Genomic DNA, 18,243 nt, shown 5'->3' with positions numbered 1-18,243 from the left:
AAAAGCATGTTTGTAAGGCAGATAGGAAAATTCCAGGGGAGATGCAAGATGGGGCTAATACTAATTTATGTGGTACATACATGTAAATATGTGTTAGCATGTGTCTTTGTACGGATGTGATTAAGTATGATTATGTTTTCTAGGATAAAATTAATGTGCTAATTTAATAGTAACTTTAATGTTCAATTTAAATTTTGTAGGTAATAACAATGTCTTCTAAAAATCCAGCATTAACGATTGGCATAGCTGCAATTGAGTCATCTTGAATAAAGCAGTGCAAAAAGGTGCTTTTAAAAAGGAAGCAGCAATAATTTTGTGAATATTCAATTTTATGATGATATATTTACTGTATAAGTATGTTAATAACTTGCCCTCACTGAGAAATGGCTTCTAGAGGATCGCAGTGTATTACTTACATTAGAATAGAAATAATAATGAAATTCTCTCTCTCTCACCTTTTTTAGGTCATGGAAAATGGGAGATTTGCAAAATACAAGTATTTTACCCATGTCATGATCAATAAAACAGATATGTTAATGATAACTAAAAGGTAACTTTCTTTCTCAAATGTAATTTAATGAGAGGTTAACTGAGAAGCCACTCATGAAGAGAAGCAGTTGACATTCATCATTTGTTGCAGATAGTCACACTGATTCCTGCTAACTCTGGTCCTTTTGCTCTACAAGCTTTGTACCAAAAACCTTACATAAACTCATATTTAGCTTTGTGCGTGCGTACAGATAAATGCATTGAGCCATGCACAAACATAAATAACTTAGTATTTTTTCAGTCAATATGAATAATACAGAAATTCCCATAAAACTGTCCTCACACTACCATTTCTTCCACCTCTGAAAAAGTACACAATTTCAGATTACCCCCAGAAGTCTTCTGGTGATATCTGTTCATTAGCATGCAGAGAAATTCACTCGCGTAAGTACATACACCATTGGAGACAGATCAGTTCTTACATGGGTACTCCCAGCTACAGCCAAATCCTCAAGTAGACTATAGACAGTACAAGTACATGTAAAAATACACAGCCTCAGAGGGGCTAGTTTTTGCAGGAGTCCTTGTTAAACTGAGGAAAAGAATGAGCTGGCGCAGTATTAAAATGGGGATTTCTGGATGGATGGCACAGAGTGAAAATGTGCCTGAAGGACAGAGGTTGTGGCTGAATAGAAAGGAGTGGTAAATAAGCCTGTGTGGTTCACTATTGAAAAGGTGAAGTTATAGTAACATCTTGTTAGTTCAAGCTCACTGTTGAACTTAGCAGTCATTTCTAATGTTTTTTGTCCTAATCATTTCTGAGTCTAAAATTTACAACACTCTAATTTTCTTATTTAAAAAGTAACACAGAAGAGAAAATTCACACGGTATTAGAAGATACACATGTAAAGTTAGTCTTCATTCCATCCCAGATACCAGTCCCTCTTTTCCCTGCCCCAGAGGCAACCACTTTTACTTGTTTCCTTCTTGAAATATTCTGAGTATACAAGCATCATGCATGTATATCTTAACGTAAATGGAAATCTGTTACATTTTCCATTCTGTACTTGGCTTTAATTTTTTGCTTTAGATCTATGTCAATATCAGCATATGGATATCTTTCTTAATTTATAAAGGACTGTTGAGTGTTCATTTAGAAGTATATACTATACTTTACATTTAAGTTGTTAATAAGCTTTTATAATTAGGGCAGTGCTTCAGCAGCCCTTTCTGTTCATAGTGATTTTCAGTCGTGTTTTTATTAATCCTCTCTCCCATTGACTACGTGAAGTGTGACTCATCAGAGTTAAACAAGAGTCAGTTGCAAAATTTAATAGTTTACAATTTAGTTTGCAACATTTAAAAAACACCTCAACACAGTAGACCTCTTTAAAGGAAGTCCTATAAACCTTGATAAAGTAAGGGAAGTGACTTGTAGTTGACTGAAAGGTGGTATTCATACTTAGCATTTCCTTTCTTTCCTAGTTTGAGATTTGAGGATTGAAAGGTCTTTGAATGGGGGAAGGGGGAGTGTACCAGGTGCCTGCTACAAAATTAGCCTTAGATTTTTTATGTGGTTGAAGATGTGCGGGAGGACCAGTAGGTTTGTTCGAACAGTCCCTGTAATCCAGGATTGGTGAAAGAGGGGATCAGAGACAGAAGATTGAATTGAGAGGGGCACCTGGGTGGCTCAGTCGTTAAGTGTCTGCCTTCGGCTCAGGTCATGATCCCAGGGTCCTGGGATCAAGCCCTGCATCGTGCTCCTTGCTCGGCGGGAAGCCTTCTCCCTCTCCCACTGCCCCCCGTTTGTGTTCCTGCTCTTGCTATCTCTTGTCAAATAAGTAAATCTTTAAAAAAAAAAAAGATTGAAGTGAGAGATATAAGTCCTGATTAGCTTGTTCCAGCCAGGAGCCAGCTCTTTAACGCAATCCCTTGACTTAAAAGTATGTATTACTTAAAAAAAAAAAAAAAAAAAAAAATCTGGTTGCACCTAGAATTGATGCTTCAACCAGAAAGAAGAATTGGGAAAGTAAAGGCCTTTGAAGGAAGGATTAAGTAGAAGTATAATAGAATGCATTTTTCATTTGATTTTTTTTTTCCTTTCAAGATGGGAAAGCAAGAATTAATTTTAAATAGCCTTTTTTAAGGTAGGTTGGTAAGCCTATTGCATGGAGCCTTGGTAATAAAAACATTCTAAAGCATTAATTACATGAAAGTTCTCCAAGATATTAGCTAATAATAGGTTCTGTCAATTTTTTCCTATTGTGTATAAAGTGCCTTACATATTTGACTCTAGAAGTACATTCATTTTTTCTAACATAAGTACGTTGTGCTATAAATTTCCCACTAAGCATTGCTTTAGTTACATCCCACAGATTTTGCTATGTTGTGTTAGATTTTCTTCTCATTCACTTCAAGATATTTTCTAATTTCTTCTGAGATTGTTTGACCCGTGGATTATATAATAGTATGCTAATTTCCAAGCATTTAGAAATGCTTTTTCTGTTCCTAGTTTCTCATTTAATTTCATTATGATCAGAGGATATACTTTGTATGATTTCAATTCTTCTATATTCTTTAAGGTTTTTTATGACTCAGAATATAGTCTCTCTTGGTTAACGTTTTATGTGCACTTGCAGTGAATGTATATCTTGCTATTATTATATTATTGGACATAAGTGCTTTTATTTCTACACTGGATTCTTTTTTTTTCCCCCAGTGGTGTATTGTTTGTAACAAAAGGAACATTTGGACAGCTTACATGTGAGTGGCAGTACAGTTTTGATGAGTTTACCAAAGAGCCATTCATTGTTCACGGGAGGAGATTACGCATTGAAGCAAAGGTATGTTGAATAGATTTTTTTGAAAACTTGGAACTGAAAATAATGCATTGAAATGGTGCTCTTTATAATTTTCCCATCTCTTTCATAGACATTGCTTTGTCTTACTGTGGTTTTCCTTTACACCTCCTGTCTTATTCAGGCTTAAAGAAAAGCAAGCTAGGCCAAGAAAAAATATGCGACTTTATGTGCTGTTGCATTGACAACAATGTTTCTGGGTCTTCACTTTCTAGAACCCCCAATTTCTCACTGCTGTCCAAGACACAAAAATGAGAAAATCATTTGTATACCTCAGAATCCCTAGCAGTTCCATACAAAATGCTTTTCCCTGAAAATCTGAAAAAAGGACACTTGAAAAGTTACCTAATAAGACAGTTACTGGAACTTCTTTTTCTTTTTTAGATATTCTTTTTCTTTTTATAGATATTAACTTCCCAATTCCATTGTAATATTGAAAGCAGAGACCAGTTCTCACTCTGCATTGATTACTAGCATGGTGCCTGGTACTTGGATGTAGATATGAATTGCTAGTCATTTGGCAAATCAACAGATTCTCAGTATCCACTCTAAGTTTTAAAGATTGCATGAGGTATTATAAGCGATATAAAGAAATATAAGGTATTTGGCCTCAAGATATTTGACCCGATACCTTTGTGTAGGGGTTCTTTGGCACTGGCTGTATTATAGGAAATACTGTAAATGCTACAACTCAAGTCTTGTTCTTTGTTATTTTTTTTTATTTTGATTTTGAGGGCTTTAATTGACTCCTGTAACTGAAAGTCCTAAGTCTATATCCGCTAGTTTAGATATGCTCCAATGGTGTCGTTAGCAGTTACTCTATCTCCCTTCCTCTCCTCCTTCATTCTCTCCTTCTTCGCCACCCCCACTTCTAGGTTCTACTTTCTTCAGTGTTGGCTTCATTGTCAAGCCAGCCAGCAGAAGTTCCAGGTTTATATCCTACTAGCTCAACAACATGAAAGCTTCTCACTGGGTTTCACTGGGCCACCTTTGGTCACATGCCCATTCCTGAGCCAGTCACTTTGGTCAGAGAGCTGGTATGAGCCAGATGGCTAGGTGAGGGTCATGGGATCACCATGGTGCTTCCAAGAAGGGTGGGTCAGCTCTATCTGAAGTATTTGGAGTGAGAGAGGGTGAAAAATAGTTACCCAAAGGAGACTGAAAAAGTTGTTGCTGGAACAAGAGGCACTATAGACACAGGCAGGCAGAAACAGATGTTTTGTGGGCTAGCCTGTAGAACAGAACTGCCCCAAGGTCTTGCGTTTAACCATTAAAGATCATGTCTCTAGTCTTAACACTCATTGCAAACACAGAGGCAGCTCCTGAGTAGACTGGCTATTTGTTCTTGAGGATCTTAGACCATCTTACACATTGAGAATTTCTCTGATGCCCTCAGAAAATGAAAGGCCCTGTGGCCTTATGCAAAATAATGGATAGTGGCTATTACCTTCTGCTCTAGCCTATACTGCTTTCCTGGCTTTTTTCATACCTTTCTTTCCCTCCAAAGATAAACTTCTTCTTATCTTCTTGGTTTCTTTCCCTTCTACCTTTTCTTGAACCCTTTTATCAGCAAATACCCCTTTTTTTTTTAAAGTAAAAGAATCAAATATCTTCTAGAGTCTGTATTTACATGGTGGTTTGAATTACCTAGAGACCCTCACATTGCTTCCTCTACAGCTCTGCCCGTAGTTAATAGAGGTAAACATCACCCTACTCCTCATTAGTCCTGTTATTTCTGTTTGTCCCTCTCATGCTTACTATCCACCTTTAGCTCTCCCCACAAACACTGAACAGAATACCAGAGGAGTGTAAAAAGTGGGGGACAATAAAAAAAAAAAGTAGAGGGCATTAAGCTTAAGCTACATTCTTATTACATGACTGATTTAAAATGTCAGAAGTTACATACATACACACACCCCTATCCAACATACGTGTGTTTATTTTTTAACTGAACTCATCTTAATTTCATGGCCAGATAAGAAGAACTACCTGCAAAACTATTTGGAGGGGAAAACACTGCTCTGATTTACCTCCTCATCCTTTGCATAAACCCTGTATGGGCTTTGGCAAGTGAAATCTCAAAGCTTTTTAACTTAAGCTTAATGATAATGGATATGTTAGAATTTAGTCTTTTTTTTTTTTTCCATTTGTGTTTGATTCTTCTTGGTTCTTCATTTTTGGCTTTTTTAAAGGTATATAATTTGTGTAAGGTGGACGCTTTAAGCACAGAATTATAAAACTGTGGCATTTTTTAAATCCTGTGTCTACAACTGGATTATCATTTTAATGAAGTTACTCTGTTTATAGGAACGGGTGAAGTCTGTGTTTCATGCCAAAGAGTTTGGAAAAATAATTAACTTCAAGACCCCAGAGGATGCTAGGGTAAATATAACGAATCTCTTTTATTACTTAAACAGCAGCTTCTCATTTCAAAGCCATGTAATAAGTTGGACTGTTTTCTAAGGCAGATAAGTTTTGTTTTTAATTTTGTTTTTGTGTTTTTACAGTTTTAGTATATGCAACTAGATAATGTTTCCTCAAAACTATTTTTCATTACCACCTTTCTCAGTTTCTCTGTAATACGTTTTTCATTTCATCTCTGTCACCGTGTTATTTTATCCCAGAAGGCTTGTTTTTAATCTTCCTGCTCTGCCAGAAACATCCAGAGAAGGCTACTGGGCTCAGTTCTCATTTTCTGTTTATGTTAGAGACAGTCCCACTAAGATCTTCTTACATTAATAGAAGCGCATATACCTCTGCTGGAGCTTCTCATAGTGGGATAACCCTAATATTGCCTCCAGGGCTTTCATCTGTCACATAGCCCCTGTGATAATAGACATTATTGGTAGGGAGTTTTGCATTATATTTGCATTTTATTTTTGCAATTTCAAAGCCTTTCAAAATAGAAAAGATCTATATCATGAGAACACCTAAAATACTCAAGAAGGTTCCTATGCTGCTAGCCACTGTAGAATTACATGTAATTATTCCTACTTCCATCAGTAGAATCCTATATATGGAATCATGAAGGTTTGTGATAACAGAATTGACATCTGTCGGAAGAAAGTTTGCATAGATAGTTTTCAACTATGCCACAGTTATTCAGCCAGCTGCCAAATTACCCTTTTCTCTCAAGATGGTTTATTTTACTTATTCTGAAGATGAACATTCAAGTCCAAAGACCTTAGAAAAACATTATCCTTATTGTTAAATCAAACCTGGTACCATTGTCTGTGAAATTCTGGGCTATTTAACTGAGGTGAATGATGTCTTATGCAGGGTGAATTTAATTATTGGCCATGAGTATACACCTAACCAAACTAGAAAGCCAACTTCTGAATTTACATTCATTACATTTTGGGTTTCACTGCAAGTTCTTGAAATAAGCAAATGTTGGTTTATTTCTCCACAACAGTGGATCCTCACAAAACTAGAAGAAGCAAGAGAACCTTCCCCAAGATTCTGATGGAGAATACTGCCTGAAGAGACACAGCAATAAATCATTAGAGTTTCAACGTTGTACCTTCCAAAACCAGTTTGGGAAGTATAGTACAAAAGTAATTTCAAGTGCTAAAGAAAAAAAAAAAAAAAAAATTGGTTGCAATCAGGTAAAACAATCATGTGATTAAAATATTTCAACTCATTGGGGATCCATTTGGTTTTCTAACTTGAATCATGCATCTGGTTAAAATTCTAATTACTTTATAAAAGAAACATGTATTTTATGAATCTTAAATATTTGCTCCAAGTGGTCCTCTGCAGTATGGAGAAATTACCCATATTGCGCACCCCGCATGGAGCTAAGTTTGATGTTTCTCATTTGTATTTTAAACTTCTATCATGCTTACTTCAGACTCCCTGAATCAGTGACAGGTAAATGATCAAGTCAAACATAACCTCAGTGGTATCAAGAGAACCTTAGTGGTGGTTTCTTTAGAAACGTGAAGTTCTTTTTACAGATAAATATTTTGGTATTATTTTCCTTATTTTTTTAATAAAGGATAGGTTTGAATTATACTTCCATAGCATGACTGTGAAAAACCTTTTCTAATATAATATAATACAGATTGAATAATACCCCTTCAAGCCACATCTTATCTTAAGAAAGGCTGGAAGAAATGAGTGTTATACCCAAAAAGGAAAAGCCCCTTTCAGAACTTTGAAGCCTTAGAAATAACTTCCTCAAGCCAACTTCATGGGATCTACTTGGTTTACCCAAGTCACTTTTTTAACAGATTGCTACCTTTAATGGAAAATCCCTGAAGCCTTAACAATACCAACTTTCCATTCACTGATAATATGAAATAAACGAAATTCCCACCATCGTAGATACAAGTTAAGCTTCAGAACAGACAGCCCTTCTTGTAAGTAAATGTCTGTACCCTGAAGTGTCTGTTGGCAGAAGATTGGGAATTGCTGCTGTGTTTTCTCTACAGTTAGTCAAATGAGAATCACTTGTAAAAGCTCATCAGGACAAAAATCATGGTCTGCGCATTATTAAAAGTAAGGTCATGGGGGTTTTTTTTCTTGGTTTTTGTCCAAGATCCTTGTACTTTAATATTAATGGACTTTTTCAAGTGAAAGGGGATGAATATATGATTGTGAACCATGAAAAGAATAATGCAGTGTCTTATTTAGTTATTGAATAATACAGAGTATTTGATGCATGTCGTATGTGCCATGAAATTATTATAAACTGTTTCTGGGATTGGAGACTCTGTATAGTCAGTGATTGTGAAATTCTTCTCAGGGTCCTCAAACCCTTGCTTTGTTGTAAAAGCTAAAATAAACAGCATGCCAGAATGTAATTGTATTTCTTCCTGACTGAATCCTACTACTGATTTTCCTTTGATTATAAAAACACATTGTTTATTATCAGTAGTTTCCCCCAGAATGTTTTTTTCTTTGCTGAACATGAATGAAAAGGTGACAAATTTCATATCCCATGGTAGTGCGTGCTCCCATGACTTTTGTTCAGAGCAACATAGACATTTACTCTGTTGCTCAGCTCCTCCAATTTTACACACATTAGAATTAAAACTAAGAGTAGTCGCCAGAAAACTTTCATCAGATTGTCCCCATTTGAAATGTTGCTTTACTGGAGTTCCATCCAGTGCCATTAACCAAGTACCTCTTTATGATTTCATTTTCTGAAAAAATACCCATAACTTCTTGGGTGTTCCATGGTAAAGGGGAAAAGCCTAAAAGAGTAAGCAAAGATTTTTCAAGTATCCTCCGGAGAGCAGCAGGGAACAGGTGTAGTAACTGGTGCATATGCAAAGCCAGCCTTCCTGTTCTTCCTGTTCACTTACCAATGAGGACCTAGAAATATCTTTTCTTATTTTTGAGTAGTGGTCTGCCCATCAACACCTCCTGTCACTTCCTTTGTTTCTATAGTAGGAAGACCCACAATTACAAGAGTGGTCGTTTATCAGTTGTCTTAGAAGATTGTCTTCATCTAATAAGGAACATCAGTAGATCACTATGTAATGAGTCTTTTTAGCATAACATTTTATAATTATGTGTTTGATTCTGTATTCTTTTTTCTTGAACATTACAGAGTCCATAATCTTACCGTGTTTGAAAATAATCTTTCCTGAATTCTGTTTAACATTTAATGGCTCTCTGAGAGCTTTAAGCTTCTCACGGTTGGTAGCTGCAATGGAATGAGATCCGGAGTATTGTGTCCCTTCCCTGTGTTGTTAGCTATAGCCCCAGCCCCTTATTTCTAGCCCAGCACCTATTCTGGCCCGTGATGATTGTGTAGAGCCCAACACAGAGTTATCTGTTCCCTGCCAACTCTCCTCCAGAAAACTATGGTTTTTAGAAATAGCAACTTTGATTTCTGGTACAATGAGAAGCCTGTGATTTCTTCACATTTACAAAACACTGTCTGAACCCAAGAGCATGTGCATTTCTCCATTGCCTTCCCTCTTACTGTGTATGTATTGGCTGCTTTTTCCCTAGTGTTAGCAAAACCTTGGGGTTTTCCCCAGGTTCAGTTTAATACAGCCAAGTTATTTTCTGGTCCCTAAATAATCATTAGCTGCTGTAGGCAGTCCTTTCCTGATCCACCCTCCTCCACAATCCTAACCCATGACAAAACTGTCCTGTCGCCTCCAAATAAATAAGAATTCTTCTTATATTATTTCCATCATAATTATCTTGTTTTTTTATGATGGTAATAACAGTAAATTTTCTCAGTGAATATATGTGCATCTAGCTTATCTCTTAGAAATATCGTAGTATTTTATTCCTGTCTGATAAAAAAAAAAAAAGACTCAGTGTTGAATTTTCTGAATTTTCAGTCATCACTTGCCAGTGTTAAGTGATCCTTCAGGCCAGGCCAAGTCCCCGTATTAAAGGTTGGGACAGTAGATACTAGAGTAGTTTGCCCATAGGAGTTGAAACTGCAGATAGAAGTAGCCGTTTGGAACTGGATGTTTTCCTGTTCCTGCCAACACAATTGGGAGGAATTTGTTTGGGTTCCAAAGCCATTGCTTTTTACCTTTTCTCAAGATAATCAAAATCCTAAAGGACAGTGTCTTTTAAATTGTAGGTCTTAACCCATTAGTGGGGCCATAAAACCAATTTCACAGCTCAAGGCCAGCATATTTTAAAAGTGGAATAGAAATGAAAATAAGAGAACATTGCATGTAACAAGGTTAAATATTGTTTCCTGAGATGTTTCTTAAATAGTTTATACACTGTGTGTACTGGGTCATAATATAAAACGTTACTTCCTATTGTGAATTGCAGTTAAACAAACAAAACCTTGAGAACCGCTGCTGTGGGAGGCATGGGCCAAACACTATTGGAACAATCTGGATTGTGTGGAACCTGACCTTAGATAAGGAGCAGCAGATCCACAACTCAGGGCTATCTTCAGATTTTGAGCATCGTCTTTTTCTTTTGAGTGAGAAGATAGGATGACTGTTGTTTTGCTTTTTATAAGATGTTTTCCTTTCCTGATGAGTATCAGATGCCCTCAGGTACCAGAAAAAACATAGAAAAGTTAGATCTGCAAACAGCACCCAAAAAAGTCCACAGGCTTTTAACTAGAGATTTTTTTTTTTAAGATTTTATTTATTTATTTGAGAGAGAGAGAGAGAGAAACAGCATGAGAGGGGAAAGGGTCAGAGGGAGAAGCAGGCTCCCCGCCGAGCCGGGAGCCCGATGCGGGACTCAATCCCAGGACTCGGGGATCATGACCTGAGCCGAAGGCAGCCGCCTAACCAGCTGAGTCACCCAGGTGCCCTTAACTAGAGATTCTTAACTAGAGATATTTCAACCTCTCTCCCACTAAGCATTTTACTAGGATTGGAGACAAGTTCTCTCCTTTTATGAATTTGCTGTGTCCGCCTTTGGTGTGATTCACTGTAAGGTGGTAAAGGCCCTTAAAAATGGGGAGCTTAAATATAGGTCACACTTTTGTAGGGGTCAAAGTACTCGTTCTCTGGAGGGTGCTATACAAATGTTGGTGCAGCTGATGTGAAATAATTGGATTTCTTCATTTCTGTAGATTTCTGGGAGAAATAACCTGCAGTCCTTATTCAAGGTTCAGGACAGGACAAAATTCATTCAATCTGACTTTCTTTGGTGCTATTACCCAGTATCGCCTGTAGCTCTTTCACATGCCTTAAAAGAAGGCCATTCACCTAGTGCTTTGAAATATACTTTTGAAATTACACCTGACTGCTAATGCTGACCAATCAAGTTAGTATTAATCAGTTATTAATCAGCCGCCCATCCCTTATTAGGCCATCATACTGTCGGTGTTCCATTGGCTACCCAAAAGTTCTCTACTTAGGGGCTGAAAAGCACTCAAAAATGTAGATTACATTGAAATGTTCTCGATATCAGTAATTTTATACACAAACTATTCGAAATCGGACCTGGGGCTTGTTTCAATTTCGGGTAGATTGTTACAGACTTCTTAAAAAATGATCATCTCTGTATGTGAGTATGTGTATGACAAATGAAAATGGATATTTCAGGGAATGTGCACTTTAGAAATACTTCCTTACTGATTTTTCTGTTGACCAAATAGTCTGTGCTTCATTGAGATGCTAACTATTCTTTGGTAAAAATATGGTTATTGATGATGCTAATTAATTTTTAAAATATCTGTTTCTGCATCGCTGCAGTATTTCGTTCACTTTTGTGTTCCTTATACCCCTTATGTGGGCTCCTGACCCAGTTGCCTCTTACAGTCTCTGCCTTGTTTTTTTTTGTTGATAATTTATAAATACAAACTTTATATAAAGTGAAGTTCTTCCTCTTGAAATTGAATTTGGTCTTTTTTTTCTTTTTCCTAAAAATTGATTAGCCCTGCTCATTAATGACTTTTTTTCTAAACAGTCATTAATTTTTGCTCTTGGTAGAATTAGATTTCTTGGTCAGATGACTCCTCAGTTTATGTATACTTTTTCAAATAAAATGGGTCATAAAATTTTCTGATCTTCAGTCTGCTCTGCTTTTAGTTGCGTAGAACCAGAAACATCACCAATTAAGTCCTCCCTCACCTATCTAAATTCTGCCCTCTTGGGGGCCTAATTAAGTGTGGATAACAAACAGATTGCCCAAAGTCCTGATTTTTCTATAAGACAGCATTCCAGCCCAGCGTGGTCCTTGCTAACTAAAAGCTTGTGGTTAATACTTTGTAAATTCTTAAGCAAAGCACCAAGACTGTGCCTCTCAACCTCAGGAAACTTCAAATGGCTCATTTCCTCAGTAAGTAATGGGTGTATTTTGAAAGAAGGGCTAGGAGAGAATTTTTTTTACTTGCATAATTAATTAATTTTGGCAGAGATGATTAATTTACCTCTGATATGGAGAGTTCAGCCTTTGCATGACTTAAGAAAATACTTTGTTATTACTGTCTTTTGTTATGATTTATTAGATAGCATTTCCTGCTACTAGAATTGATTGAAAGCCATCATTTACTAACATGCTTTGTCAGCCAAAGGTAAATTGAAGATAATAATTCAACGCTAGCAAGAACTTAAACAAAATCCTACATTAATTCCCTCGGTTACTGATGGTCTTAAGCACTTAGCATAAGTTAACTGGTGATCAGAAGCAGTTCCTGATCCTTAGTGCATGGTGTGTTTCCCCTCCTCCCCATGGTTCTGCTTTTCGTTTGTTCCTAGGTGTCCCTGAGAGCTACTTACTCTGTGTTCTCTTGGGCAAAGTTATCTTGCCTCTTTTCTTCCTAGACCTTCACCGTTCCAGGTAATTTTTAACGTTTTGTCAGGTTCCACAAAAACTTGCTTTGCATTCATTTCTTGACGGAAGGCTGGTTTTTACAGCTTAATGTTGGTATGGTAGAATCACAGGCTATAAGAATAATTCCTGTTTTTTCTAACATTGATGCTCTTCTGCTCTTTACCAGCTTCACACTTGGAAGTGTTCCAACAGAATGAGAACCTGACTGTCCTCTAACTGGCTAATTAAAAAGGCTCAGTACAGTTACAGGAATGCTGACCCATTGTTCCATAACATGCGTAACTATCTGGGTATGTTTTGTAGACTGATTGGAGATAAGACCTATCACCTTAAATCCCTAAGTGATTTGCTTGTGTATTTGTATGTGTGTTCATACCTTCAAATAAAAAGCAGAAACAAAACCATATTGGGCCTCTAGTTTGAAGTATTCTACGCTTCCCAGGTGATTCTGCTTCTGCTTTACTGGGCCAGCTATTAAGGGAACTCCCAACACAACATGATGATGAATATAGAATACCTCAAAAAGGAGGGTGAAGGGGAGTAGAATATGCCACCCCAAAACATGCCTCTTTGGCATAAGGATTCTTTTTAAGAAATAACAGACACAGGAAAAGCAGAAGTTACCTTTTGTAAGGGAAATATATAAGCAAATCTCCATTTGTAAGGGTGTTTCCCTCTCTATTAAAAGGATGACTCTCAATCACAAGAAACTCTTATCAGTGGAGAAGGAGCCGAACTAAAATCTGCATATCAACATTACCATGCTCCACCCCCCCCCATAACTGGACTTCCCCACCCCCAACATCTTTCTCGTGTGGGGGGAAAAAGGTGATAGCTGGGCCATTACAGAGGGTTGCTCAATTTTCCTAGGTTTCTCCCATGTTTACAGGAGGTATACATGTTATTAAACTGTTTTTCTCCTGTTAATCTCTTTTATTACAGGGGTGGGATCCCACCCAAGAACCTAGAAAGGGGAGAGGGAAAATTATTTTTCCTTCCCTACAGTTTGGTGACTCATGATGGGACTTGCTGAAACAGCATACTCCCTCTGGAGCCTGCAGACAGGATCCTGGAAAACTGGCAGAAGCTGGCAAAGGGTAAGAAGTCTTATCAACATCAGCTCTCCTAGCTCTCTCTCTCTGCCTCGTTGAGAGAGGAAGGGAAAGTTTCACCTTCTTCATCCTTTACAAATTTACGTTAGCAGGAGAAAATAATTGTATGAACAGTTGTATACAGAGACTCTGGTACAAAGATTTCTGTTACGAGTACCTTGTTTTCTGTTGATCCCTTTCCTTCCAGAGATGGTCATTGTTTTCTGTTATCTCTTTTGTGTCGTTTGTCACAAAGAGGAGGATAGACCAGAGGTTTTCCTTTCATTTTTTGTGTCTTGAGAGCTTGGCTTTTTGACCAATGAGAATACTTTCCCTGGTCTCCACTAGAGGGAAAATGCACGTATGGGTTTATATGTGGCAGCCAGCCAAATAGGCCCGGGATCCAAGACATGAAAGGAAATGCAGTATTCTCTCCATCCCACTGTGCCAGCTCTCAGGGAAGTTTATCTCAGGGGTTCCCAGTCCATACGGGGCCTGTCGTCTCAACCTTCACTGTGTCCGTGCCAGGGAAGTCCCATTCCAGTAGCATGTGTCTGGGGTCACAGATTAGCAGGTCTGGGACTGGAAGTGTCTCATGTTCTCATGGGAAACAAGAGACATCTTCTCACTACATATTCTTACTGCCTGTGACAAGGGAAGGTCTTTGCTTTCTTCTGCTAACCCTAAGAATGAACTTTCTGGATCTTATAAGGGATGCATCTTTTCCAACAAAGGGTTGGATACCTCTTGTCTGCCCAAAAGGGGCACCTCTTTATCCACGGGTAAGTCATAAAAAAGGCTTATGGGTTTGAGTCCCTATGGAGATTAATACAAAGATTCTACTCATCAAAAGCCAGATGATGGATCCTTTGAATTGGAAAGACAACGTATTTGAAAAAAAAATTTTAGTTCTCAATCTAAATGGTTGTCTTACTGGTATCTGTGGAATGATCAAATTGAAAAGAGGAAGTGAAGGAATATAGCATCCAGCCTTAAGGACTCTATTAACAAGGTAAAATTACAAAGCACTTTTTATCTCCACTTTCAGAAGATTCAACCGGATTTAGAGAAGAGGTAGATCAGTGGCCATTCACAACTCCATTCACTGGGACCTTGATTGTCTGCTTAGGGGTCCTTCCCACCCATGTTTATACTGCAGTGATAAGCCAGCCAGCCCCTTGGGACAGACTCCCCTCCCAGAGGAAATGGATAACCAGAATTCCTCCCAGGCCTTCCTGCAAAGGATCAGGAAATGATTGGGTAAGGCTGATGTTCTGATGTTCAGTGACTGATAAAAGCAATAGTAGAGTCTTTCCCCCTAAAGTGAATTGGTCCAAGGTTGGATTATACACTCAAAAGAGGAGAGTATTCAAAGGTTCTTGTTGAACGCTTTATATACTCTTTACAAAGGCATACTGCATTAAACCCTGAAGTTCTTGAACATAGGAATCTTTCGATTTTCATCTTAGTTGGAATGGAAATCTTCCCCAATAATGATATAAAGAAGCAAATTGAAGATAATGTAGTTGGATGAGTGTGTCAGCCCCGTAATACCATTCAGGCTCCCCTACTTCTTTGAGGAATTAGAAATACTATTTTTTGTCTTAAAAATCTTTACAAAACTAGAAGTGCATTTCTAGAAGCAATATAAAGTCCATCCAATCTTAACCAATCCCAAAACCTCCCCTCTTCATCTCAAAATGCTTGCAGATACTTGTGTAAGATTGGGATATTGGAAATAGAACTGTCCTGCATCTAAGAAAAGGAAAAATTTTAATAGTAATTACTCTATAGACTTCTGATCATAGGCAAATATGCCCCAAACCCCTTGGAGACAACTTGGATACTTTCCTTGTGCATTTGATACACATTTTCTACCGCCATCTCTTTGAAATGAAGACTTTAGGGAGATGATTCTCATGAGAAGGGAAAAAGGAGCTATTTGGAAATTGGGCACAATTAAAAAAAAGTATCTTCCATACAAATCTTGGTAAAAAACCCTTAGCCATCTGAATTAGCCATAAGTAAATGAACTCATTCCATCTGCCAGAAACACAATTTGGATACAGCTGTTCTTTCACAAACTACTGAGTTGTGTGTTACTGTACCTGTTTCACAGTTAAATATGTTACAGTGATAGGTATAAGGTCTCTGTATCTGTTTATGTGTGTCTATGTATGTTATAGACATGCTATTTTTCTACCTCTAGATGGTATTGCCAAAATTAATTTGTAAACCAGCTCTACTTAATTGGCTCAGAAATAACTTCGTATATGAATTAAGCACTTGTAGACTTAGAAATATAGAAACAAACCCAAATGTTTTCCAAGTTCATGTGATCTGGGAAAATACTCAGTAAATACAAGCTAATTTAATTTGGTTTCATTGAAATAGGTATGTCTTCAGGGTTGTCAGCTTTGGATGTAATGCATACAACTTCTATTGTACCTGGTTTATTAGTCAAATGAGTTCATGTTATCTCTGTCACAAAACTTGTGAGCAAGAAAAATAACAGGATGATGGCCTTAATGTCTCATGAAATTTTTAGAAGTAATCTCAATACGATTAAGAACAAGTGAATTAAGTAGATTTAAGTGGGATTAAAGTTTATAAATGAAATTTTCCTAAGTTAAATGATGGGAATTCATTGGAATGTCTAAATTTCCAAATATGACAAAATACTGGAACATTACTGAATGTAGGTTTATCTGCTTTTGGCTTAATATGGAGAAACTAAACATATTTGGGTCTATTAGTAAACATCTTGTACCACATTGAAAAATTGTACTATGAAGCAGCATATGCTTCTAGAAATTAGGAAATGTATTCATAAATTTGCCAAACTACAGTTGATAAGGGCTTAGTTCTAGAAATTAAGGTTTCAGAGGGTTGGGAATACTAGTTAACATACGTAATTCAAACTACTAGAAATAGTAAGGAAAACCTCTGCATGCAAAGAAAGTAAGATGTGGTTTGGTTTAAGAAAACGTATGAGGTACAAAGATGCATTTTTGTTATAGGAAAGAGAAGTTGTGTCTTAGAGTAGAACGAGTGGTTTCAGAAAAGGAAAGAGGAGAGTAAGGGAAAAATAATTGGATATAGAAAGTTGGAAAGAGAGAAAACCTTGTGTAATTAAGCTAGCTAAAATGGAATGAATTCATAAATGTGTAAAGATAAACTTTACTATCAATAGTATACTCATGTCAAACTAGAACTTAGTTTTCTTCCGTCTGCTGAAGGTGTAACTGAACCAACTTGAGTGAGCCTTGGTCAGTCACAACAAACACTACCCCAGGTTGGGTTGTCGCACAAAGTAAAAATTATTTGCAGCAAGAAAGGAGTTCATGGGGAATAATCTCCAAAACTGTGATTCCCTGAGCAAGGGTGGATGAGTTCCTTTTATTTAGGGTCAGGAATATTTTAAAAAGGGTATCTCTTGGGGGCAGGGCACCTGAGTGGCTCAGTCGGTTAAGTATCAGACTCTTGATCGGCTCAGGTCATGATCTCAGGGTCGTGAGATTGAGCCCCACATCAGGCTCTGCGCTGGGCATGGAACCTGCCTCAGATACTCTCTCTCCTCTCCCCCTTCCCCAGCTCGTGGGCAAGTGCTCACTTGCTCTCTCAAAAAAAAAAAAAAAAAATCCTCTAAAAGCGATCTCTTGCCATCATATGTGGAGACTGGCATGAGATCCTTCATGCACCTTTAGGAAAGGTTCCTATGCTACACTGTATGTTATGTAAAGGAGGCTTGTGCTCCTTGTTAGGTGGAGAGCTTAGTATTACAAGGAGGTAAAGGTAGTTGTTGGTCACTCTAGAGGTCCATCTGTGCAGGTGCGAGCCAGGGGTTAAATTCAAACTGGTCTGGGTGGTCGGGCCTGCTGGAGGTCGGATCGAGGCTGTTGCTGAGCTGTTGCCCGAGGCGTGGTTTCGGTTTCCATCCGCCTGAGTTGAGACAAACTGGAAAGAAAAGCCTCCGGGAAAAGGAGGACAAAGGTCGGTGAGTCCACGCGAGGGGGCGGTAAAGGTCAGGCCTGTGGGGCCTGGCTGGTAACGAAAGGACAGAGTTCTCTCAGACTCTTCTTTGGTCTGCTCCTGAGAAAAAACTGTGAAAGGTTTTTCTCTACTTTTAAGCAAGCTGTCTAGAAAGCAAAAGACTTTGTGTTTTACTGAACTAATTCCCTGTTATCTTTATCATCAGGTCTTTGATCACTTAAGAAAACCACAGGTCTTCCCAGTATTAAGAGCCAAGTTTCACTGACAGCTATGTAACCTGTATTTGCCTTTAAAATCTTTTCACTTCGGTTAAAATAGGTAATCAAGTATTGTTTCTTAATTCTAGTCAGGTGTTCAAAACTATTGATATTTTTGAAAAGCTGAAACTCAAATTCTAAATGAAGTCTTTTCGACCGTGAACTAACTAGGGATGTTCCAGAGGGCCCCTGGAACATCTCAAGATTGGTCTTCTTGCAAGAAGAGCTATTCAACTAGACTTGGGAAGCACTCGCTTCCAATAAACCACATTTAAAAGAGTGTAAAGGGCCAATCACTATTCTTGTTACGTAAAAAATCAGGCCACG

General features: G+C 37.7%; 1 protein-coding gene across 1 annotated transcript in view; it reads left to right on the top strand.

Moving 5' to 3' along the window:
* The window catches only part of VPS13A (vacuolar protein sorting 13 homolog A), a 267,302-nt gene extending 259,147 nt beyond the window's left edge, over positions 1 to 8,155 (top strand). The window contains exons 69-72 of the mRNA XM_025891365.2: positions 465 to 550; positions 3,209 to 3,332; positions 5,655 to 5,729; positions 6,763 to 8,155. Coding sequence (XP_025747150.1) covers positions 465 to 550; positions 3,209 to 3,332; positions 5,655 to 5,729; positions 6,763 to 6,813 — 336 coding nt within the window. The 3' untranslated portion in view covers positions 6,814 to 8,155. The remainder of the gene's footprint in view (positions 1 to 464; positions 551 to 3,208; positions 3,333 to 5,654; positions 5,730 to 6,762) is intronic.
* Positions 8,156 to 18,243: the final 10,088 nt, after the last annotated feature.

Source organism: Callorhinus ursinus, unplaced genomic scaffold (genome assembly GCF_003265705.2).
Source record: "Callorhinus ursinus isolate GAN/ISIS: 27379988/994484 unplaced genomic scaffold, GSC_fseal_2.0 scaffold28, whole genome shotgun sequence".
Lineage (NCBI taxonomy): Eukaryota > Metazoa > Chordata > Mammalia > Carnivora > Otariidae > Callorhinus > Callorhinus ursinus.
This window is presented reverse-complemented; position numbering and strand designations above follow the sequence as displayed.